The sequence below is a fragment of the Loxodonta africana genome, chromosome 14 (genome assembly GCF_030014295.1).
Source record: "Loxodonta africana isolate mLoxAfr1 chromosome 14, mLoxAfr1.hap2, whole genome shotgun sequence".
NCBI classification, from domain to species: Eukaryota; Metazoa; Chordata; class Mammalia; order Proboscidea; family Elephantidae; genus Loxodonta; species Loxodonta africana.
In genome coordinates, this window is record NC_087355.1 from 62,335,788 (window position 1) to 62,361,077 (window position 25,290).

At 34.8% G+C, this 25,290-nt stretch overlaps 1 protein-coding gene across 3 annotated transcripts in view; it reads right to left on the minus strand.

Moving 5' to 3' along the window:
• Window positions 1–3,509: 3,509 nt before the first annotated feature.
• CSMD3 (CUB and Sushi multiple domains 3) overlaps window positions 3,510–25,290 on the minus strand; it is a 1,388,861-nt gene continuing 1,367,080 nt past the window's right edge. For all 3 annotated transcript variants that reach the window (XM_064268007.1, XM_003408442.3, XM_003408441.3), the window contains 8 exons: window positions 22,195–22,306; window positions 18,791–18,970; window positions 17,897–17,962; window positions 13,353–13,511; window positions 10,943–11,055; window positions 8,905–8,992; window positions 6,365–6,500; window positions 3,510–3,777 (listed from right to left, as the gene is read on the minus strand). In XM_064268007.1, the coding sequence (XP_064124077.1) occupies window positions 3,618–3,777; window positions 6,365–6,500; window positions 8,905–8,992; window positions 10,943–11,055; window positions 13,353–13,511; window positions 17,897–17,962; window positions 18,791–18,970; window positions 22,195–22,306 (1,014 nt within the window). In that variant the 3' untranslated portion in view covers window positions 3,510–3,617. The remainder of the gene's footprint in view (window positions 3,778–6,364; window positions 6,501–8,904; window positions 8,993–10,942; window positions 11,056–13,352; window positions 13,512–17,896; window positions 17,963–18,790; window positions 18,971–22,194; window positions 22,307–25,290) is intronic.

Genomic DNA, 25,290 nt, shown 5'->3' on the forward strand with positions numbered 1-25,290 from the left:
CTGGCAGATATGCACTAGTTCCATTTCTTCATACACTGAAGAATGAAATCTAATGTCCAGTGGCCATTTCCCTTCCCCAGTGACTTTTAAATCTGCTTTTAAATTATTTTAGAACACCAAGGTCATAGAAGTGATGACAGAAGGGTATTCCTCAAATTTTACAACATGTATAATTTCTCAGATCAATATTCGCTTTTCAAAGTCATCCTTAGAAATAAGAAGCAAACTGATGTTTTTTAGCCCAATTTCAAGCTACTCATTTTATTTCTTAGCCTCATGTGTTTCTGTAATGCTATAGAAGAGATTTTTTTTTTTTCAACTTTACCTCAACTGTGCCTATTTTAACTTTACAGGTATTCATAGATAACACACTTAAAGAGTGCATCATCTGGTTATTTTTATTGACTCTTTTAACCTATGCTATGTCCCTTTTTTACTCACTTGTAAGAGAAAAGGACAGATAAAATACACCTGACCCTTTGGTCTATTTCTATAATCACTGTCATTAGGCTCTAGTATCAAGAGATCCTAAGCTGAACCTACTGTTCTTAAACATAAAGGACTTGCAGCAAAGCTCTTAATATTACTTCCACTAAAATTACTGCTGACTTCTGAGACGGCTAAGGATAAACAATGAATAAGAAAAAACAAAAAAAGAAAAGAAATATTAATGGCTGAAAATGAGAAGATATGTAGAAGGAAAAGCATCAGAAGAAAGAAAGCTCAATTAAGAAATGGAAAAAAAAAATGAGAAAGAAAAAAAAAGAGGAGTGAAAATAAAGACAACAACAAGGGAAAAAATAGGAGAAATGAAGTACAAAGAGTAAAATACAGAGGTAATTCAACAAGTTAACAAAGAGGCTACACTTACAGCAGGAAACATTTATTTCTAAAATGAAAGTGTAATAAACAGAGATTAGAAAAAGGAGTAGCTTGTATGAGGTTGCAGTTTGAGGTCCTGAAATATAAAGATAATATGTTTTGTGGAAAATTGTTCTCTAACAAAATTGAATTTAAATAACTTGTGATTTGAACTTTAGAGAAACTTAATAACTTTCTTGAGTACGAAAGTTTACATGTTCCATTTTGTGAAATTCCTCCATCCTGGCAAAGATAGAATTATTTTCGAGTATTAGTTTAACACAGCTATTCAAAATGGTTATTGAGGTCAAACCTATGAAGCACACTAAACATAAATATCTCTATACAACTTTAAATTTTTACACCTAAATTTAGATAGCATTGTTAAGATATTTACATTTAAGAAAAATTCTGAGAAGAGGTAGAACTATTATCCACAGGATTTTCATGGCTGTGACCTTTCAGAAGCAGATCGGTAGGCCTTTCTTCCCAGGCATCTCTGGGTGGGTTCGAACAAACAAACTTTCAATTAACAACCAAGCAGTGAACTGTTCGTACCATCAAGGAACTGTTACATTTATGGAGAATTTATTTACCTCTAAAAGAGTGTCACACTTGGGGAACTATAGAATATAAAGAAGAAAAACACCCATATTTCATTATTATGGCGCTAAGTATATATACTATATGGTTTAGAAACTTTAAAAACACCAAAGTAATGTGGACTGTTCATTCCTTTTACTACCCAGTACAGCTGAAATTGTGTAGTGGTTAAGTGCTACGGCTGCTAACCAAGAGCTCAGCAGTTCAAATCCACCACTTGCTTCTTGGAAATTCTATGGGGCAGTTCTACTCTGTCCTATAGGGTCACTATGAGTTGGAATCAACTCGACAGCAGTGGCTTTTGGGTACAGCTGCAATTAATCTAGAAAAGAATACACATTTTACAAAAGCAATTATCCATTTTTATTTTGTTTACATTGCACTGAAAATTTACATCATACTTTTACAAAGTTTTTTTTTCATAAAAATATACTTCTTTACAAAAGTGTATGCATTAATATAAGAGGAGTAGCCAGTTGCAGAAGAAACGTTGTTTAAACAAGATCTTAAATGTATTTAACCTTAACATTAATGAATGAATCATTGTTATTGCAGTCATTTGAATAAACAAGAATAAATAACTGATGGCGTAAAATTTAAAATATCATCCTGTCCGTTGAGAAAATTGTATGAATTTCCAAAACAATGTATCTCAAAGTGGTTTACAAGAAATTCACTAAACATAGAGATAGATACAAGCAGTGCGTCTGGGTGCAATGGTTTTTCTTAGAGGCACTCTGTCTCATGATACAAAAAGTTGAGATTGTTCACAGAGTTATCCATATTTGAAAGGGACAACAACAGAGAGTTCACACTGGGTACATAATTCTATTCAACAAAGGAAAACATGCTATAAAAAGAAGACAGTGAACTATTAAATCAACATGTTGGCATTACCATACGACACAGTTGTAAATGAGCCACCAATAACTTATGGATGTATATTTTAATTTGACAATGAAACAAGCCTGGTGTGTCTGAAATCTGCTCATTAATAAGAATAAGGGTATAGAAAATTTAAAATACTTGAAAATATGGTAAATCCACAACTTTAAGAAACAAATTTATATTGATGATTTGGAAGGACAATTTTTTTTAGTCCTTATATTTAGGGGATAGACTCCAAGTATATTTCTAACTTGTTATTACATGAAAGTTAGAAGTGTCAAAACAATGTTAAGTAGGTTTGAAGAACCATCTGGAAGAAAAAGGTAGATATACCATAAGATAAATACTGGAATAATAGGTACCATTTGGTCTTTCCAGAAAGTTGGAAAGTCTGGTAAAGAATGGTAAGTTTGGTGCCTCAGGTAACTGTAAAATCATCATTCTTATAGGCAATTTTTGCCAGCCAAAGTAGTTTCTGGATGACAAAACAAAGTGAAGTAAAGAGTTGACATTACTCCATGGTTCACGAAATAACACTGTCAACACCATAATGAGGCATTCAGGAGGGTAGCACAATAACCTTGTCATTTTCCAAAACCATGGCAATGGTCAAAAGAGGAATATCAATATAAAACACTGAAGAACTAAACAACAGAAAAAGTCAGTGTAAGCAACTTTCTCTCTTCTGTGGCATAAATTAGCTTATAAACATTTAAAGGCTTGACAATCTTCAATAACAATGGGAATAAGGAAAATGATGCCTCAGTTAACAAGGATGAATAGCTGATAGAGCGTATGAAGTACAGACTTACGGCCATGATGTAGCTCATGATGGTTAAAGAGAAGAAAGCGATCTATTGACTCTTGTAAGTATAGCTCTTATTTTCTACCCTATATCTTTATTTTTTTTTTTAAACCCAGTCCCTCTAATATAGTTTATAAAGCACAGAAATACTGATAGTGGATGCTCCTCCAATATATGCAAATAGTTTATGTTTTAGAATAATCTCCTTTTTAAAAAAAGCAAATAAACTGTGAGTGAGCACTCTCAGAGTGCAGCCAAATTTCTGTAAAACTCTCCATGGTGAACATGAAGAAGAATTATGGTCCAGTTTATGAAAAACACTCTTCTCTATCATTCCTCAGGAAAAGGTGACCCAGCAAATCCTGAAAAGTGTGCTTTAATTTGTTTAGCAGTGAACTAAATGTGCACTGGTTTGTGTTTCGATTTCCAAGCTTCTGAAGAAAGGCAAAGTGTTGCCGCGTTATACCATTGTGCAGACCGTGTTCAAGTTGGGATCGAATCGTACTGCCTTCCCTTCCACCGACTTTGCATTGGTGTCATACATGGGGTTTTCAAAAGCTGCTTGGCCATTGTTATTTTCATGAACTGAACATCCTGTATACTGTGTTTTAGGTGCAGTCCTGTTGATGAGAACATTGATTAGCTATGTGTCCACTTTCCTCTAGAAATAGCAGAGTAGGGATTAAACATTAGATACATGAGCTATCATGGTTAGTAAGTAATGTAAATTGAAAGTATTAACTGAGAAATTACGAACTCAATAAGTGAAGCTTGACAACTTAACTGTCACTTTAAAAATCTTGAATAATTTCTATTATTTGCATATAGCATATATTTGTATACAGTACTGATGTTAATCATACAAACACGTTATTGTTTTTAGGTGTCGTCGAGTTGATTCTGACTCACAGCAACCCCATGTGACACAGTAGAACTGTTACACAGGACTTTCTAGGCTGTAATCTTTATGGAGAGCATATTGACAGGTCTTTCTCCCATGGAGCCACTGGGTGGGTTCAAATTGCCCAGTTAGCAGCTCAGAGATTAACCATTATGCTACCCCCAAAAAAAACCAGCGATTATGCTACCAGGGCTCCTTAATACAAATATCAATCAATACTATTAATATTACCACAATTTTTCTTATTATATAATAAATTACTATTATGAATTACACATAAGTTATTATCATGAAACTATACCTTATAAAATTTTTTTTTTATATCTTAAGACTATTTATTCATTCATTCAACAAATATTTACTGAGCATCTATTACGTGCCAGGCAATATTCTAGGCATTGGATGTATAATTATTACAAAAAATTATTATTCTCATAGAGCTCATATTGACTAATAAAAAACAATAAGCAAATAAAAAAATAATAAAACAAGAAAAATGGTAAGTAATGAAAATTGTTATGATGAAAAGGAAAAAGATCGATATGGTGGGGAATAACTGGCACTTTAGAACAGGTAATAAGGAAACACATCTCTGAAGAGGTAAACCTAATCTGTCATCTGAAGGACAGGGAGTAATCATTTCTGTACTATCACAGAGCTGGGGATTCCAGGAATAGAAAATGGCTAATGCTGATACCTAAGTTGTGAAGGTACTTGGAGTGTCCCAGAAACATAGGGATACTTGACTTGATTTTAAACACGATATACATTACAGCTAGTAAATTTAGAATCTCATGGAAAAAAAACTATGCTGATACAAGAGAAATAGTTTCCAAAGAGTTACTGGTAACTGGACATTTGCCTTTAGTCACAAAGACACATGGGGTCTAGGCTGGCTGGTGTAGCTTGCTAGTCTTGAATTTCTGCTTCATTGCTCAGTTCTCTCACCTTTGATTAATATTTATTTCTAGTTTCTCTTTCCCATATCTCACTGTGTATAATTTGCTGACACTTGTAATGGAAGAAAGGTAGGACTTGTCCCTACCTATTTCTGGGATCTAATTCCTAAGAAAAAAGTCTCTTAAAATAAATATGTTTTTCAACTTGTTTATACCAAACACCACAAGCTTCAATTATTAATTTTTTTGTAATTCATTGTACATAACAAATATATATATAACTATATGTTTAATAATATAATACATATAACAATATAATACTACTATCTCAAATACATTTTGTCTGAATTTTTGCCAGTACCAAGGATTGTGAGATGATTTCTAGGACAATAAGTTAAAAAGGGAGTAAACTATTTTAGTTGCTTTCAATGTCATCACGTATAGCATTCGCAACTTGCTCTCCCTGGATGCATCTATTGCTATAACTCTAATAATTTATATTTGTCTTTTTTCAAACTGAATTCACAGTAAAAACCAGAAGCAATGCAATTTTCTTCAAATTATGTAAGAATCATGGGGAAATAAAAGAATTTCTCTTTGCTAATATCAAGCAATAGTTTTACGGAAAAAAAATATCAATCTGTAAAAAAGAAAATTTAGCAAGGGTTTTTCTTTATTCATTAATAAAATTTGATTGTGGCCAGACCTAAACAGCTGCCAATTCACAATTATTATAAATTTATGTAATATTAAATAAATCAATCTTAGATACTACAAAATGACATCTATTAAAAAAAGCATTGGTTTTGGGAAAATGCATTTAGACAACAATTCACTTAATTGTCTGGTTATCTAGATATGTTTTCTTGATGAGGATTTATTTCAAATAGTGGAGAACTGTATAGTAAAGCCCCTCACCAGGGTATTCTAATAGAGTGGAGTGGGACCCACTAATACGTACAGCCATATACTAGATAACATGGTGAATATAGAATATTAATTGCATAATCTTCAAAAGGCAACAGAAGATGAAAAAAAAAGGATTAGAGGATTTTACCATCTGCCTGGGTAAAATTAGTCAGTATTGTACTGTAAATTAAGAAATTTGGATACAAGCTTATTCTTAGTTCTCTAAACAAATCTGGCAGCACATATCACCTCTCCTATTTAAATCTTAACCTAGATTTTGTATCTACAAAGTCTCATTATGGATAATGTAAAATTAACTTGCACAGCTAGTTCTGTGCAACAAATACTGACAGGCGAAAGGATGAAGGGTTAAGTTGAATGCCTGTGAAACTGAACAGAACAATTTTTGTTATGTGTGTGGTGGGGAAGGGAGGTGGATAAAGTTTCAGGCAGCTGCAGCAATATTTGGTTCATAGAGGTTTCAAAAATAATGCTTACCTTTGTTTATAAAGATAAAATCCAAATCCTGCAAATATAAGTGCAAAAAAAGGCACAAGAATAGCAATGGCCACAGAACTACTATTTGTACCATGAGGATGATTTGAAGAATTTGATCCTTCTGACATATTCAGTCCTAAAAATAAAAAATAAATTATAAGATCAACTCTCTCATCACAATTGATTTCTGCTTTCACGAAACAATTTCTTCCTTTCTCAAGTTATCTACTTGAACAAATGAAAACAAAACCCATTGCCATCAAGTCAATTCTGACTCATAGCAACCATATGGGACAGAATAGAACTGCTCCATAGGGTTGCCACAGAGTGACTGGTGGACTGAAACTGCTGACCTTTCGGTTAGCAGGGGTGCTAACCACTGAGCAACCACTGTCCTCTACTTGGACAAGTACACAATAAACATAAATAATTCATGAATCTTCTTCAACCCATTTCCACACAACTTTGCACAATGACTACCACATATAAGATATTTTTCCAGTAAAGAATACAAAATAAAACAATAAAGCCGAGTCTCTGAACTATTTTTACACTAGTGGGGAGACTGACAGACACAAATAAGGTAATGCATCAAGTATGAATTAATGGCCTATGTGTTCTAGGAAAGGAAGGAGTCATTCAGTCCGGTGGGATTTAAGAATGTTTTCTGGGGCAGATATGGTATACAGTTGGCCTTGAAGAACCATAGAAGAACACCAGTGGAGAATAAAACAGAATCATCACATGCCTAAGAGTAGTGAGGTCAATGGCATATTCAGGAGATAAGGCCAGCATTAGGTGTATCTGTGTGAAAAAAGCATGTGATAGTTGTTGGGGGCTAGAATAATAAACTATGGCTACATTCTGAAGGGCCATGAATATCATTCTAAAGAGTCTGATCTTTCTGTCCACCTGCAGTGAGAGACAACTGACGGTGTTAAGAAAGGAAAGGGTAGGAAAAGATTTGAGATTAAGAACAGTGACTCAAGTCAGATGAGCTTTGGGGAGTACAGACTGGAAATAGGAGTAGTTTGAACCAGTAGTGACAACCAGAAAAAAAATGGAAATTAAGATTTAAACTACCCAAACCAAACCAAACCCACTGCTGTCGAGTCGATTCCGACTCATAGCGATTCTACAGAACAAAGTAGAGCTGCCCCATAGAGGTTCCAAGGAGCGCCTGACAGATTCAAACCTGCGGACCTCTGGGTTAGCAGCCCTAGCATTTAACCACTATGCCACCAGGGTTTCCATTTAACCTACAGCAGTAGAAAAAACATGAAAATGTAGATTTGGGAAACATTTTTTAGTTAAAATCAATAGGATATGTGTGTGGATAAAAGAGGTAAGAAAGCATAGAATTAAGTGTTCCGCTTGAGACTGAATAAACATGGAGGGTGGTATTAGCATAGTTAGGAAATGAGGGAAAAAAAAAAAAAAGCTAGGTTTCTCAATGTGTTAGCACAGGGGTAGGGAAGGGGAAATAACCAACGGTCTCTTAAAAAACAAAACAAAACAAAACTTCCTTTTTTATAGGCTCTGTTTTAGATATGTAGTCTTTGAAGTGCTTTTGAGAATATTAAGTAAAAACCTTCTACATTCAATTGTACAACTGTGTTAATGTGGTGTGTTAATGAGTGTTTATCCTAATTTAAAACTAGCATCATTTTAGGCTGCACATTATCTGAAATGACATTTTATTATTTATTTTTATTATTCATTTAGAGAAAGTTAGTTTCCCTTTTGATAAATACATCTTAGTTAAACTAAGCCCCACCTTAGTTTAAAAAAAAAAAAATGTGCCTTATTCTGCTCTTTATTTTTCTAGTGGCACAGTATATTTACATAAAAGTTCAAAGTAATGAAATTTTCAAGAGAAATGTCAAATAATAGGTTTTAGACTTGAATTTATCCTTTACATATCAAGATCAATATAAAAATGGGAGACAGTATAACTTAGGAAGATTATACAACAAAAGCTAAGTTAGTAAACCCATTCAAGCATGACCATTAAATACTTGTGCACATTTTAGGAGATTTGGAAATAAAAATGACTAAGCCCTGTGTCTTTCACCAGAGCAATTTTACATATTTGAAGACTACAAAGTCCCAGAAAGGGGCCTATTACTTAAAGTTATTTTCCCTTGCCAGACCCTATGAGTTTCTCAAAGCGCTATTACATATTTGGAGCAGAAAGAGAATTGCAACAATATTCAAACTGAAGATCAAATAATTTACAGTTTAATGTTTCCTTTTTATCTAAATCACTTTTTCTACTTTTTACTTGCTTAAGGGGAAGTCATTTTGTCATGTTTGTTACAAATATGATGAAAAACTAAACACTGAACAGACTTGGCACATAGAGAACCAATATTTTGAAGAAACTGATTATTTTAGAAGACTACGAGTGTATCAATGTATAGTCCTGACAATAAAAATACAAAATGTAGTAAATGCGCCTATGTACAAAACCTACTGTATTTCCTTATGATGTCTGGGCTAACAGAGAAACTACATGAAAATCAAAATGAATACATTACCCAGTCTTTGTAGTCCGAATTGCCCATAATCTTTGCCCTGAATAAATCCTTGAAATACATAAGTAGCTCCATCAGGCTCAGCAGAAACCTAAAAGTATTTAAAAGTCTTATTAATCTAAAGGCTGGCCACAGCAATATCTTCTCAGCCTTAATAAATACTCAGTATTATGCAGATATGAATATTATGCAGAGTTCCTTTCTTCCATACCTTGCTCATACGTAAAAACAGCATATGGTGAAAAATTTGCCATCATTAAAACCATAACTCAGATTTTTTTTTAATTTTTAAAAAATTATAAGGGAAAGAAGGAGGTTGTTTGTTAATATAATATAGAGATTTCTTATAGGCTAAGAATTATTGTCAAAAAAAAAAAAAAAAAGACAGTGATGTAGTGAAATAAAACCCAAAAAACCCCAAACCCATTGCCGTAAGTCAATTCCGACTCATAGCAACCCTACAGGACAGAGTAAAACTGCTCCATGGGGCTTCCAAGGAGCGGCTGGTGGATTTGACCTGTTGATATTTTGGTTAGCAGCCTGACTCTTAGCCACTGCACCACAAGAGAGCTCCTACAGTGAAATAAAAAACCAAAAACAAATAGAGGCATGCAAAAGGCCAATTAAAAATTAAAATATAATACAGTATTTTGTAGACTAGATTACTGTCCAGCAAATACGCATTCCTCTCCCCGCTACCACCACCTTCAGGGGGAGTATACGTCTCATCCCCTTAATGGTGGGCCCAGTCTTGTGACTTGTGTTGGTCAATGGAATGTGAGTGAAACTGACAACAGGTCAGTTTCAAGCCTAGCTTTTTAAAAGGCATGTTTCTTGTTCCTCTGACAGCTTCCGATCTCTGACAAGAGAAGAACATGTCCTAGGTGGCTGCCTCCGGACTGGGCGCCAGAATGAGACATATGCAGCAAACCTGAACTTGATACCACAGCCTCAGATAGAGCCCCCACAGCTGACCCCACACAGAAGAGAAAACACAAATGTTTACTGTTGTTTGGCCCTGAGATTTTGTGGCCATGCTGAATGCTGCAAATACTGCCTAAGAATGCACCTTGCATGGGAATAAAATCTTATATTTTAAAAGTTCTTTACAAGCATAATGTCATTTGATCTCATATGGATAAAACATGAATTGATACATTTCAGTGATCCTGATGACTAACTAGTGATGTAAATTTACCCTGAAGTTAGTTCCAATTAGTGGCAATTAGCTACTTCAGTCATCTGCAGAAGAAGGATCTGGGGATGGAAATTTCTTTCCTTAAAAACCAAACTTACTGAAGTCTATGACCTACTATCTTCTTTCCCACAAGGTGTTCCTTATAAAAGAAGGCTTGTCACTTGAGAGGATATTGTCAGAGTTCCAGTGCCCATGCTTCAAGAGGAAGAGTACTGGACAGTATGTGGTTATAAGGCATGTTGCTTCCAACTGCCAAGTTAGAAATTCCACATTAATGGCTGAATAGGACAGGATGAATCCCTGGTGATGCTATGATAACTATCTCCCCACAGGAAGCAGCTCACCAGCATTTCTCTCCACAGAAAACCTTATAAAATATATTAAACTTGGGTTTCAGTTTAATGGGTATACTTAATTTTTCTGACAAATTTTAATAATACGTATACCTTAAATAGCAATTCCAGAGAATAAAGACCACAAATTAAATTTTACTTTGATTTAGTTTCTATAGTGCTAACTATGGAGACAATATGTCTGATAAGACCAAATATATATATACCACCACACACATATAACACACAGAGACATCATAAAAGTAAGCAAAGCACACCAGAATCCAATAATGCTAGGCTTGATAAAAAAAATTTTTTTGACACTCAAGAAAATTAAATATGTATACTTGAATTGCTTTTTTTTTCCAAAATAATTTACCCATGCATAGTAAGTATGCTTTTTTAATGTGTGTGTTCATAGTTAGTTAAATTTAGAAAACTCTCTTTTTTTCTGGACAAACCATGCATTTGTCCTTAAATATGCAGTGGGCCTTTAGAGAAATATGCTTACAAAGCCATCCATGGCCCAATTTTCCTCCTTCATTTTCTTCACTGAAGCATGAACAGGTACTTTAATCAGATAGATGTGCAACATCAGGCGAGCTTCCTGGCTTTTGTATACCCCTGTAAAACATTAGAATATTTTAGTCTACTAAGTATTATAAATAGTTCTGCTTCAGCTTATTGTCTACAACTCCTTTAATATATCATGTAAGATAACTGACAGGCAAAAAAAAATAAAGCAAGATTCAAGTCAAGGACCACTTCACACATACTACTTGCTATTAACATTGTCATAAACATTAATCTCTCATTTGTCTGAAATCCTCAACTTAAATTTTAATTGTAGGGATTAATTACCTACGTTATGAAAATTATTACTGGTCTTAATAACATCATCCCATGATAACTCAAACAAATTTCTTCCCTCAATCAGATTTTAAAATCTTCCAGGGTATGAATCAAATGTTAAAAATTCCTGATTACTTCCACAGTGATGAACAGTGAGCCAACCTGAAAAAGAGAGTATTCTAGGTGCCCCTGGAGTCACAAAGGCAAATATATGTCATTCCTACTCTTAAGGGCTTCCAATGAAGTAAGATATATACGTCAGGTACACAACTAACTAAAATACACAAGACAATGTGATACCTGGAAAACCAGAAGAGAGAGGGATCATTTCAGACTGGAATGATAAGCAATTGCTTCTTAGGGAAAAGGGCATGAAGCTGGGTCTTGGAAATCAAGCAGGACTTTAAGAGCAGAAAAGGTAAATACAGGTAATTGCATAAAGAATAGATGCAAAAGTATATACAATGATTTTTTTTTTTAAATGGTGTTAAACTGTAGTACAAATGTGTTCAGAAGGGTAAAAAATAAGGCTTAAAGTTCATCAACTTTGTGATGAACTCATAGTTGAAATTTAAGATTCCATTCATTCATTCACTTAATTGTTCACCTATGTAATAAAGCACTGTAAGAATATACCTGGAATATGAAGACAAGGAGATATAGATTTTGACCAAAAGTAAATGATCATTAATGGGGGAAATATATAAAGCAATTAAAATAATATTGCTGGATATTTTTATAAATAATTTGTACATACATTGTAAGTGAAAGCAAGTTAAATCCAGCCAATTAGTCATATTTGTTTTTTCTATATTTGTAGTGATCTATTTTAAAGTTGCCTAAATTAGAGTAAGCATCAGCTTGTTTTGGGCTAACTCTTAAAGAAAAAATCTGTTTACATGCAAAAGTTACATAAATAAGTCATCAAAATTTAAATGAGTTTACCTCATCCATAGAAAACGTCACTGAATTATATCATGTAGCTGAATATTTTTAAAAATATAATGTGTTTTATATTCTGATACTTTGAGTGTAATGTAGAAACATTCAGTAACACAAAATGATTCATATTTCTTCTAAACTTTATAAAATTAATTGATATAATTGTATTTGCCATTTTATATATGCCTTAAATTGTTTCATTATTAATAATTATATGTATTTTTCATATTTGAAATATCTAATACCATACTGCTCCATTTTTAAACATGAGAAAAATGATAATTCATTCTTATTAATTTGATAATATTAACATCTATTTTGTTCCAGGTACTCTTCTAGCTTCTGGGGATACAATGATGAATGGGAAGGCAAAGAACTATCTTCCTAGAGCCTATGTTGTCAGAGTGTAGAGAGATAATGTATGTAAGCATTAAATAAATAACAGTTTCAAATAGTGAAAAAAAGAAAACCAAACAGAGTAAGACTACCTAAAACTAAGAGTGTGACTGTTTAATGTGAAGGCCACTTTAGTAAGGCTCATCACAGAGTGCTGTCTGAGAAGACATTTGAGAAAATACCTAAATGGTGAAAAGAAGCAGAACAAGCAAAGACAATTGGGGAAGCGTGTTCTAGATAGAGGTAACAGAAACGGGGGAATAAGGCTAAGTAAGTGGGTATGACTCTGGGTCCTTTATGCCTGTTTAAACTATTTTACCTCCACCTTTTCTGTCTTAAATTTGGATGTCCATGTAAACATTGTCATCATGAAGAAATGATTTTGTGACCATAAAATAGGTTGGAAATCACTGATCCAGTTTCTTTGGTGTTCAGAGCATATAGAAAGCTTTAGTTGTATTCAAGTCAAAAATTTTTTGTTCTAATTCATGCCATCTCATTCTAGCTAGGTAAAATATTCTTCAGGGAGCTTATTTCAGAACCATAGAATTTTATATTTGTGTAGTTACATTCATCTGCCAATTCAAGAACTGAAAAGAATTGTTTCTGAATTATAAATTTCATTAAAAAATGTAACAAATATTTCATTGTAAAAAAACCATTAATAAAAATGAGTCAATCATGATAGAAATGAAGGCATGAAGGCCTCAGGTTATTTTCTGATGTGATACCTGAAAGCAGCAGTTCCATGTTGCTATTGCTGAGTGTTGCATTAACTCTTCCAGTGGAAGCATTGAAACTAGTAACTGTCAAGGTCATGGGTTGTTTCCTTCCTTTAAAATTGTAAGAGCCTTTCCATATATAATTTTGGGCAAACACATCATCAGGAACTGTGAATAATTAAATAAACACACACATTAATTTTACAGTGTCCTGTAAATATAAGCATTAAATACAAAATGAATATTAGTTTATTGAATAATGGTATTTTGCTAAATACACAATACTGTTGAAAGCAAGTGATAAATTCTTCAGTGAAGTGTTCTGATTTTTTTAGGTTAATCAAAATTGTAATAACTTAGATTTACTCATTACTCCACCAATGAAAGAGAAATAAAAAAAAAAAATTTTTTTTTTTTTTACTCATTACTCCACCAATGAGAGAGAAATAGACGACGCTAATTAAATACATGAGGAGGCTTCTACTTAGAACCCTGCAAAGTATCAAGTTCATCCATGTTTGGTCTCCTGTAACAGTATCTGTCTTTTCAGAGGGAAAATAAAATGATTTTACTGAACCAAGTCAGTCTGTGTACAAGTCCCTAGAGGCCTGCTTTTCTCCCAACAGTGGGGAACAGATTCATAGGAGAAAATGTGTAGAGTTCAAAATCCCCTTGTAGAATAGCCCTCAAGGACTGTCAAGAGGGAGTGCTTCTTTGTCCACCCTTCATAATACTGAGTTCAATTATTCCAATAATACATGCTCCTGAGGGAGAACAACACCCTACCATATTGACAGCTTAGAGGTTTAAAGGTAAACAAATTTTTAGAAATAAAAGAACAGTGCCTAGAATTAGCTAACTCTCATGGGAAAAAGAGGGATTGTGGCAGAATCAGAGAATATTCAAAATGTCATAAACATTCATCTAAAGAAGAAACACTATATTTTAGACTCAGTCACAGGAGATTTATTATAGCTATGTAAATTTGTTATATATAATTATACAAATCGGTTATGTCAAAGTCTACGTATCTCCTAGGAAGCTTCCATGAATCCCAGCCATCACAATAAAGCATACCCCTCTTCTTCTGCTCCAATAAGCTATTCAATGAAGTCATGCTTAACTAGGCAAATAAAGTGGATTTAGGGGAAAACTTTTTTTTAACAAGATATTGAAAGTTTGTCAACTGATCCTTTCTTCTTACATCACATTTCTTACCAGTCAGATCACAGAGACTGGGGTTACAAATTTTGCATTCCCTGAATTCTGTTCAGCAAATCAATAAAGCAACACTACTGTAAAGGATCAACATAAAATACCCTCAAAAGTTGAGTTTTTACTGAATAGCTCAACTAACATGATTATATTTGTATTATAATTCATAAGCAAAATAGCAGAAGGGTTAGAGATGCAGGCACTGGAGTAAGGCTGCTTGAATTTCGGTCTCTCCTGGGACTTTATAAACTGTACGACTTTGCATAAATTACTAAACTCTAAGTATGAATTTCCTCACAATTGTTATGGGTTAATATACAGCTGTTCAGAAGATAAAATAGGATGATGAATGTGAAGTATTTAGCTAAGTGTTAGCTGTTACCATCAACATCATCATCATCATCATTACTACTATTCAGGTGAAAGAGGGAAACTTTGGGTTATATGAACTCACTAATTACTGGCTAATAAAATACATACTTAGCAGACATGTAGTTAGTGTACCCAAAAATCCACAGTCCAGGCTCTATGACCTCTGCCAAATCATTCTCCTACTGGTACCCTCCCTGAACCCTAAACTACATAGTTATGCTCACTTTGCCTACAAAAAAAAGGATACAGAGTTTGAGTAAAAAAGCCTTTGATTTGGCAAACACCTTAATTTGTTTTTGGAAACCCTGGTGGCATGGTAGCTGATAACCAAAAGGTCAGCAGTTCGAATCTACCAGGCACTCTTTAGAAACTCTATGGGGACGTTCTACTCTGTCCTGTAGGTTCTTCATGAGTTGGAATCGACTTGACGGCAATGGGCAACAGGTTAATGTGTTTTTGGCTAACAGAAGTAGACATAGAACAAGCTTGGAGTAGGGAGTAACAAGCTAAATCAGCCTGCATTGGAAAAGTAGAGTAATTTGGGGGAGAAAGATGTTCTAATGGAAAGTAGTAGGCACTCAATAAGTACATGTTGCTGTTGTCTTTGTTTTTTTCCTATTCTATGCTATGACTACTCTCTGCTACCCACAGAACTTTAATGAAAATCTGCTATACCTAATGATCTTGTGTTCATGTTGATTTAGGGGAAATGAGGAGTGTCAGTTGAAAAAAATGGAAGAGAACATCTGCCAAAGGAAACAATAGTAATGGAAAATAGTAGGTACTAGCAGCAGCAGAAGCAAAATAAGTTGCATTGTGATTAACCAGTGATGAGGAGCACTGGTGGGGCAGTGGTTAAGAGCTTTGTTGCGAAACAAAGATCAGCAGTTGAAATACAACAGCCGCTTCTTATAAATGCTTTGGGGCAGTTCTACTCTGTCCTATAGGGTTGCTATAAGTCAGAATCAGCTCGACGGCAATGAGTTTGGTTTGGTTTTTGGTGGTATTAAAAATTTAACAAATGGCTTTGCAAGAAAAAACAAACAAACATACAAAAACCCCTGATTTGTAGCATTTGTTGGTTTCTGAGGTGTAAATACACCCATAATGGTAGATTTCAAGCTAACAGCATGATGTCATAGAGTAAGGTAGAATGCACAGACCTGACCATGGTGAGCCTCTACCAGCTGGCTCCAACACACCACCACCTCCCTCCAACTTTCCCATATATAATTAAGAAACGTAACTCATGATAGGGTGGTAGAAGCAGACACTTGGGTTATGTGGATGACAGGAAGGCAGTAATACTTCTATGGTTGAGTCTATTTTGAGATTTAAATGTGATTTTGTATTTGGCAGTCCCTTGTAAACTCTGAAGTGTCATTCAACTATGATTGATGTGGATGACAATATAAAGGAATAAGAAGATGGTGATGATCCCATGTTTGAATGTTTGAATTTAAACTTTGCTTCCTAGCCTTCAAAAATAATAAATCAACAATTTCCTTAATTTCCAAACACTCAGGAATTAAAAATAAAATTATTCATTTTCTTAACTTTTACTTACATCATCATAAGAAATCAGGTCTAAAGAATAACTTTGCTTTGAAATCTGTGGAGATTTATTTATTTCTTAATATATGATCAATTGTTTTAAATGTTCCATGTACCTTGAGGGAAATATATATATATTCTGTAATTGTGTGATGCAGATATTTTTACATATGTACATTGGGTCAAGCTTAGTAATTGTGTTATTTAGCTCTTCCATACTCTTTTTCATTTTTTTTTTTTTTTGTCTGCCTGGTACATCTTTTGAGTGATCATTGTTCATATTTTGCCCAGGGCAGTCCAGGTTTATACTTGATATGCTGGAGCTATTATCAAGAACACTCATTTGCAAGGGAGCTTGAAAAATATTGAACCCACTGATTGCTCTTTATGATTTTCATTGTTAAGTCTTCCTTCTTATGTTGACACATTCTTTGACCGACTTAGTGGCATTCAGTATGTAATCACTGAGTGTTGAATAAAGTGGTATAAGTCTCTGAGTCTTTGGTCATTCCAGTTTTATAGCACATACATTGAAAACTATCTGAGCCCAACTAAAATTAGATCCTGAAACTATTCTTGGTCCTATACAGATGACCTAAACTGTCTCCAAGGTAAAGGTTAGCTGCTAAACATTTGATTTTACTTGTAGCTCTTCATAAATAAAATACTAGCTGGCACTAAAAAAGTAGCTCTTACATATTGTACACTTACTATAGGTTAAGCACTTTACTAAATGTTTTATAACCACATCATGTTTTAATGAAGCTGATAATATAATTATCTAATCATTAATCCTGTTCTATAGGTAAAGAAATGGAGGCTCAGCTATATGAAATAATTTGTTCTAAGTCACAGGCTAGGGAGTGTTTGAGGATTACATCAAGCTTATAGGACTTGAAAGTCCATGTTTTAATCACTATGCTAGATCTTTAAATTTGTTTTTACATCAAATAACCAACTGAGAATACACTGGACATGTTCTACAAATTGTTAATCTTTTATCTCACTCTCTCATACCAAGTATGGTTATTTCCTTTTTAAAAATTTTATAATGAAAAATTTTATATAACATCTCATTTCTTACTTTAACTTAATATTTTAAATAAAATTATGCCACTATTTTTTATTTACAAATACAAATGATCGTATTATTATTTACAAATAATCTTGAAAGGAATATTATAGAGAGAACTATAAACAATATTTTTGGAATATTGGCATGTCATGGTATAACATTGCTTTAAATTCAAGATCTTATAATGTAAATTATCAAATCCCAAATTTGACATAGTCAGATTCATAGTTTTCCCATACCAGAATATATTTTTCTAAATAAACAGTCATTTTGTTTAGAAAATAGTAGATCACTTTTAGAAGTTATGACTTCTAGAAAAACAAATTAAATTACTGACCACTTAGTTTTGGGCTGGGTGTTCCTAGTGCAGGTCTGGGATCTTTCATCAATATTTTAGAACCAGCTATGAAAAGAAATGAAAATATTTACGAAAGTTAATTAATAAAACACACACACATACACAAAATATGATGCATCATCAGTTTTATTCTCTAACATATAGTATTCTCAAATATGTTGCAATCATCACAGCTTTATGGTCCCCACCCAGCACTCCTACTGAACAGCTAAATACTTTGATAATTTTCCCCAGTGTGGTAAGAGGCAGATCGATTCTGCCTTATCATCTCGGGATACTATTTCTTATTCTAGAGGCACAAACCAACAAGGAAACAGTCAAACCAGGGGCTAAGGGGATGCTCCTGCTGCAACCCTCTTTCCTTTGGTAAACTCATTATACCTGGTCTGGATGAGGATTGCCCTGCCCATGTGATAGCAGGAATGTACCTTTCACTTAGATTTTGTCAAAATACTCTATCATCCTGTTCAAGTGGAGATGTGCTTGGTTCAAAGCTGTGACAATTAAAGAGGCCTTAAAAATGCTTACTGACTAAGCTTTGGAAAATACTCTTTCTACTCGGATCACTATGCTAGAAGAGTATAAAGCCAGAGATGCTGATGGCAATTTTCCCTACCTTAAAGAAAGAACTTGAAAAAGGAATAAAGGCAAGAGAGAAAAAACAGAGCACAGAAAAATATTATTAAGAGACCTGAATAACATTTCTGTAACTCTGAATCCACAAGTGACTTGTCTACATTACTACTACTCTTGGTGTGGCTAAGAAATTTCCTTTGCTATTAAGCTAATCCGTGCTGATTTTGTCTCTTGCATCTGAGGGAAGTTTAAATAGCACAATCTCTTCTGCTAAAAGCTTCTATAAAGAAAACTTACCTTCACAAATGGGGACTTTTCCAGTCCAGGTGTTATCAGATCTACACACTCTATGTTCTGTTCCACCTGCTAAGAAGAAGCCATGCTGGCAAGTATAAATTAGCGTATACCCATGAGATGGAAGGTCCATTCCTACTACATTTGCATGAGCAGGGGTTTCTGGCTGTTTACAGCTATGGGCTATATTAAGAAAAGGGGAGAAGGTTAGTTTTTTTTTAAAGAAATGTAAAGAAAAAACTGAGACAGGATTTACAATATATTTTCAAAAGTCCTTTAATGTCTTTTATGTAAAAATACCTTAGAATAATTACTCTAATGATCTAAGGAAAATATACATATTAGAAATCATACTCTATCATTTCTTAAACCATCTTCTATGGAACACTGGTAAATATCAAAAGGTGAACTGAGAAAAAAAGTTTTAATTACTGTGGATAATTAAGCTCTGAAATGTGTGCTATGTCATTATTTTAGATAATCACAATGAATATTAGCATTTTAAAAGATCTAAACAATTCTGTTATAAAGAAACATTTTAAAGTTTACCAAACTCAGGTCTTCTATACCAGCTTAAGATATACTATGATATGATTATTTTATTATATTTATTTTAAATTAAAAAATGTTTTCTAAAATTAAGTACAACTACTGTTCATTATATTGCTTTGATACTAATACTTCAAAATGTAGAAGGTACAATTTATTAATCTGTTTTTACATGCTGAGCTTTCTGGCCATATTTTGGGACTATAAGCTAGAAGTAACATCTCATTTATCCAATTTTGTGTCTCATTTTCTCCACATTTCCTTCCACTCCTTATTCTTTCCCTTGGTTACACCATACCCGTAGCCCTGGAGGGGCACTAGTGGCCTAGTGGTTAAGTGTTTGGCTGCTAACCAAGAAGTCAGCAGTTTGAATCCACCAACTTCTCTGTGGGAACCTCATGGGACAGTTCTACTCTGTCCTATAGGGCTGCTATGAGTCAGAATCGACTCAATGGCAATGGATCTCTCATAATTATGCTCCCTAGTTCACAGGTTTTGTGCCTCATGAAGACCATTCTTTTCTCACCCAGAGACAGATGCTTCAAAGAATTTTCCCGCTAAAGCAAATAGCATTTCTGACCATTTATGCCATGAATACAGATCCTTAAAGATGGTTTCTGAAAAAAAAGTATTCTCTACACAAATGCATTTGGAAAAAAAAAAAAAAAATTCTATTTGTTTCCTAGTGAATATTCACAAAGCTGTAAGTAATAGCTAAGATTTTGAACACTATTTGCTAAACATTGTGTTAAATGGTTTATATTTAATATAATTTAGTTAATGTAATGTAATCCTTATTGGAAAATATCTATAAGGATAAACAGATAATTTGACCCCAAACTGCTTTCTTTTTTTTTTTTTAATACTTTTTATTGTGCTTTAAGTGAAAGTTTACAAATCAAGTCAGTCTGTCACATATAAACTTATATACACCTTACTACATACTCCCATTTACTCTCTCCCAATGAGTCAGCCCACTCCCTCCTTCCAGTCTCTCCTTTCATGACTGTTTTGCCAGTTTCTAACCCTCTCTACCCTCCCATCCCCCCTCCAGACAGGAGATGCCAATACACTCTCAAGTGTCCACCTGATACAAGTAGCTCACTCTTCATCAGCATCTCTCTCCAACACATTGTCCATTCCCTTCCATGTCTGATGAGTAGTCTTCAGGAATAGTTCCTGTCCTGGGCCAACAGGTTTGGGGACCATGACCGCTGGGATTCTTCTAGTCTCAGTCAGACCATTAAGTCTGGTCTTTTTATGAGAATTTGGGGTCTGCATCCCACTGTTCTCCTGCTCCCTCAGGGGTTCTCTGTTGCGCTCCCTGTCAGGGCAGTCATCGGTTGTGGCCAGGCACCATCTAGTTCTTCTGGTCTCAGGATGATATAAGTCTCTAGTTCATGTGGCCCTTTCTGTCTCAGGCTCATAGTTATCGTGTGACCTTGGTGTTCTTCATTCTCCTTTGCTCCAGGTGGGTTGAGACCAATTGATGCATCTTAGATGGCCGCTTATTAGCATTTAAGAGCCCAGATGCCACAGTTCAAAGTGGGATGCGGAATGTTTTCATAATAGAATTTATTATGCCAATTGACTTAGAAGTCCCCTTAAGTTATACTCCCCAAACCCCCACCCTTGCTCCGCTGACCTTGGAAGTGTTCAGTTTATCCTGGAAACTTCTTTGCTTTTGGTCCAGTCCAGTTGAGCTGACCTTCCGTGTATTGAGTATTGTCCTTCCCTTCAGCTAAAGTAGTTCTTATCTACTAACTAATCCCAAACTGCTTTCTTAACCTCCACATCAGGTACATATTAGAAATCCCAAGATGCTTCACAGTAATAGAAGCTGTTTAACCGTATTTAAATCATCATTTCCCAAATATACGTCATCAAATAACTTTGGTTTACTATGAAATACCTAGTACATCCCACATTTCTGTTCTAAACTACACACTCTACAAAACTGTCTTTTAAAGAATTGTGCCTTATTTATATAATCAGGCATGTAACATGACTTCTTAGTGGGCTATTCTTCTACTTTTAAGCAAGCTGTAGGTCCATAAATGCCTGGTTCTGAAAAGGGCTAGAGTAAGTTTACAGGACTTGTTTGGGCTTCAGCAAATCCTAAAAGTTAGATACCTTTCTGATGAGTGTTTCTTTTGGCTTATTTAAATTTTTCCCTATGAGACTCAGAATTTAAAAGCTAAGGAGGAGTTAGAAAGTGGGAAGAGGAGGAAGAGAATAGAGTAGTAACTCATCAGCTGAAATCTATTTCTAATTGAGAGCCAGAGCAGACTGTTCAGTGACCTTGGTCTTTGTTTTTATTTAATCTGTACAATAAGTGTTTTCAACCTGGGGTCAGTGTACACTTAGAGGCTCCAGGAAATCCTGACAAATAGTATTCATATTTTGGGTCAAGGTATCCATTCATATTTTCTTTTCAGGAGTATTTCTAGCTTTCCTCAGCTTCTCTGAGAGTTTCGCATGTGATAAAAGAATAAGAGTAACTACTTTGGAACCTTCTGCTTTCCAGAGTACTTCAGATTCATAGGTGCAGCTTTAAACGGCAATCATCACATATAATTATGAGGTGACCAAATAAAATGCAGTCACAGGAGCTTTACAAAAGGACCCAAAAAACACCCTGTCTCATGCCTTCTGACTTCTTTAGAAAATGTGCTCTCCATAGGTTCATGATAAAGTAATAAAATTGCAAACGTGAAATATGTATTATGATAATCTAGAGAGAAATCAACACAACACATACATGGTATAAATACAACTTTGTTCCCACACTTGATAGGGAAAAATCTCACGTAAATTCTTACCTATAGTAAGTATAATTTGTTACCCACAGTACTTACGTATGCATTCAGGCTGAATTCCACTCCACGTGAGGTCAGGAAGACACGTGCGTGTTGTAGACCCTTGGAGAAGATGTCCTTTTTTACAATGGAACTGTACAACACTTCCCACCTATAAAAAAGCAAATGTTACAAAACAATTTCAAATATAGCAACTAATAGAAAACACCTTGAGTGATAAAATGCTTTCAAATGAAATTCTGTACAGTAGATGTCGGAAGGAAAAGAAATTGAAATCTGATTTAAAAGAAAATTGGAATAAGATGCAAGACTAAAGAAAGAAACGTGGATTGCTTTTTATTACATGTCATCATCAAATATTCATGTGCACAATGTATACAGAAGCACCAAACTTTCTGGCCATAGGAATTTGAGGAAAACATATAGAATACAAAAAATACAACAAGCTACACATGCATACAAAATGAATAGACAGATGAAGATTAGAAAGTAAAGGTAAGTAAAGATGGATAAAAGTATATATGAAAATAAAAATAATTACAATTATAGGAGACAAATGAATATTGAAGATGATAAATGCAATATAAGATTAGAGACAAAGGTTGTTCCTGAAGGTTGTGGTGATAACAGAAACGTAGAGTGGAAGACATGGACCTTGCACTAAGCTTTCAAGGATGTAGAATTTGTATATGCATAGAGAGAATAATGACTCTCAGGGCGTGTTTCCCAAAAAAAATACCATCAATATCACCCAGGACCTTGTAGAAATGCAAATTTTGGGGCCTTACCCCTAACCTACTGAATCAGAAACACTGGGAGTGAAAACCAAAAATCTATATTTTAACAAGTCCCCCAGGTGATTCTAGAGTTTGAAAGGGACTGATATGTTGTTGCTGTTAGTTGCCATTGAGTTGGCTCCAACTCATAGTGACCGTATGTACCACAGAACAAAACACTGCCCAGTCCTGTGCCATCCTCACAATCATTGTTATGCTCGAGCTCTCTGTTATAGCCACTGTGTCAATCCATCTCGTTGAGGGTCTTCCTTTTTCCCACTGACCCTGTACTTTACCAAGCATGATGTCCTCTTCCAGGGATTGAGACCTACTGACAACACGTCCGAAGTATATAAGATGCAGTCTCGCCATCCTTGCTTCTAAGGAGCATTCTGGTTGTACTTCTTCCAAGACAGGTTTGTTTGTTCTTTTGGCAGTCCATGGTGTATTTAATATCCCTTACCAATACCACGATTCAAAGGCATCAATTCTTCTTCGGTCTTCCTTATTCATTGTCCAGCTTTCACATGCATATGATATGACTGAAAATACCATGGCTTGGATCAGGTGCACCTTAGTCTTCAAGGTAACATCTTTGCTTTTCGACACTTTAAAGAGGTCCTTGGCAGCAGATTTGCCCAGTGCAATGCATCTTTTGATTTCTTGACTGCTGCTTCCTTGGGAGTTGATTGTGGATCCAAGTAAAATGAAATCCTTGACTTCAATCTTTTCTCTGTTTATCATGATGTTGCTTATTGGTCCAGTTGTGAGGATTTTTGTTTTCTTTATGTTGAGGTATAATCCATATTGAAGGCTGTGGTCTTTGATCTTCATCAGTAAGTGCTTCAAGTCCTCTCCACTTTCAGTGAACAAGGTGGTGTCATCTGCATACCGCAGGATGTTAATGAATCTTCCTCCAATCCTGATGCCTCGTTCTTCTTAATATAGTCCACTTTCTCAGATTATTTGCTCAGTATGCAAATTAAATAGGTATGGTGAAAGGATATAACCCTGAAGCACACTTTTCCCGATATTAAACCACACAGTATTCCCCTGTTCTGTCTGAACAATTGCCTCCTGATCTGTGTACAGGTTCCTCATGAGCATAATTAAGAGTTCCGGAATTCCCATTCTTTGCAATGTTGTGCATAATTTGTTGTGATTCACACAGTCGAATGTCTTTGCATGGTCAATAAAACACAGGTAAACATTCTTCTGGTCAGCCAGGATCCATCTGACATCAGCAATAATATCTTTGCTTCCATGAGTTCTGAATACAACTTGACTTTCTGGCAGCTCCCTGTCAATATACTCCTGCATCTGCTTTTGAATGATCTTCAGCAAAATTTTGTTTGCATGTGATATTAATGATATTGTTTGATAATTTCCACATTCAGTTGGATCACTTTTCTTGGGATAGGCATAAATATGGATCTCTTCCAGTTGGTTGCCAGGTAGCTGTCTTTCAATTTCTTAGCATAGACAAGTGAGCACCTCCAGCATTGCATCCGCTTGTTGAAACATCTCAATTGATATTCTGTCAATTCCTGGAGGCTTGTTTTTTGTCAATTTTTTTAATTTTTTTTCAATGCCTTCAGTGCAGGCTGGGCTTCTTCCTTCAGTGCCATTGGTTCCTGATCATATGCTACCTCATGAAACAGTTGAACGTAGACTAATTCTTTTTGGTATAATGACTCTGTATTCTTTCCATCTTCTTTTGATGCTTCCTGAGTTGTTTAATATTTTTCCCACAGAACCCTTCACTGTTGCAACTTGATGCTTCAATTTTTTTCTTCAGTTCTTTCAGTTTGAGAAATGTTGAGCATGTTCTTACCTTTTGGTTTTCTATCTCCAGCTCTTTGCACATGTCATTATAATACCTTACTTTGTCTTCTCAAGCCGCCCTTTGAAATCTTCTGTTCAGTTCTTTTACTTCCTCATTTCTTTCTTTTGCTTTAGCTGCTTAATATTTGAGAGCAAATTTCAGTGTCTTCCCTGACTTCCATCTTCGTTTTTCCTTCTTTCCTGTCTTTTCCATGACCTCTTACTTTCTTCATGTATGATGTTCTTGATGTCATCCCTCAACTCGTCTGGTCTTCAGTCGTTAGCATTCAATGCATCAAATCTATTCTTGAGATGGTCTCTAAATTCAGGTGGGATACACTCAAGGTCGTACTTTGGCTCTTGTGGATTTGTTCTAATTTTCTTCAGTTTCAACCTGACCTTGCATATGAGAAAATGATGGTCTGTCCCACAGTTGGCCCCTGGCCTTGTCCTGGCTGATGATATTGAGCTTTTCCATCATCTCTTTCCACAGATGTAGTTGATTTGATTCCTATGTAGTCCATCCGTTGAGGTA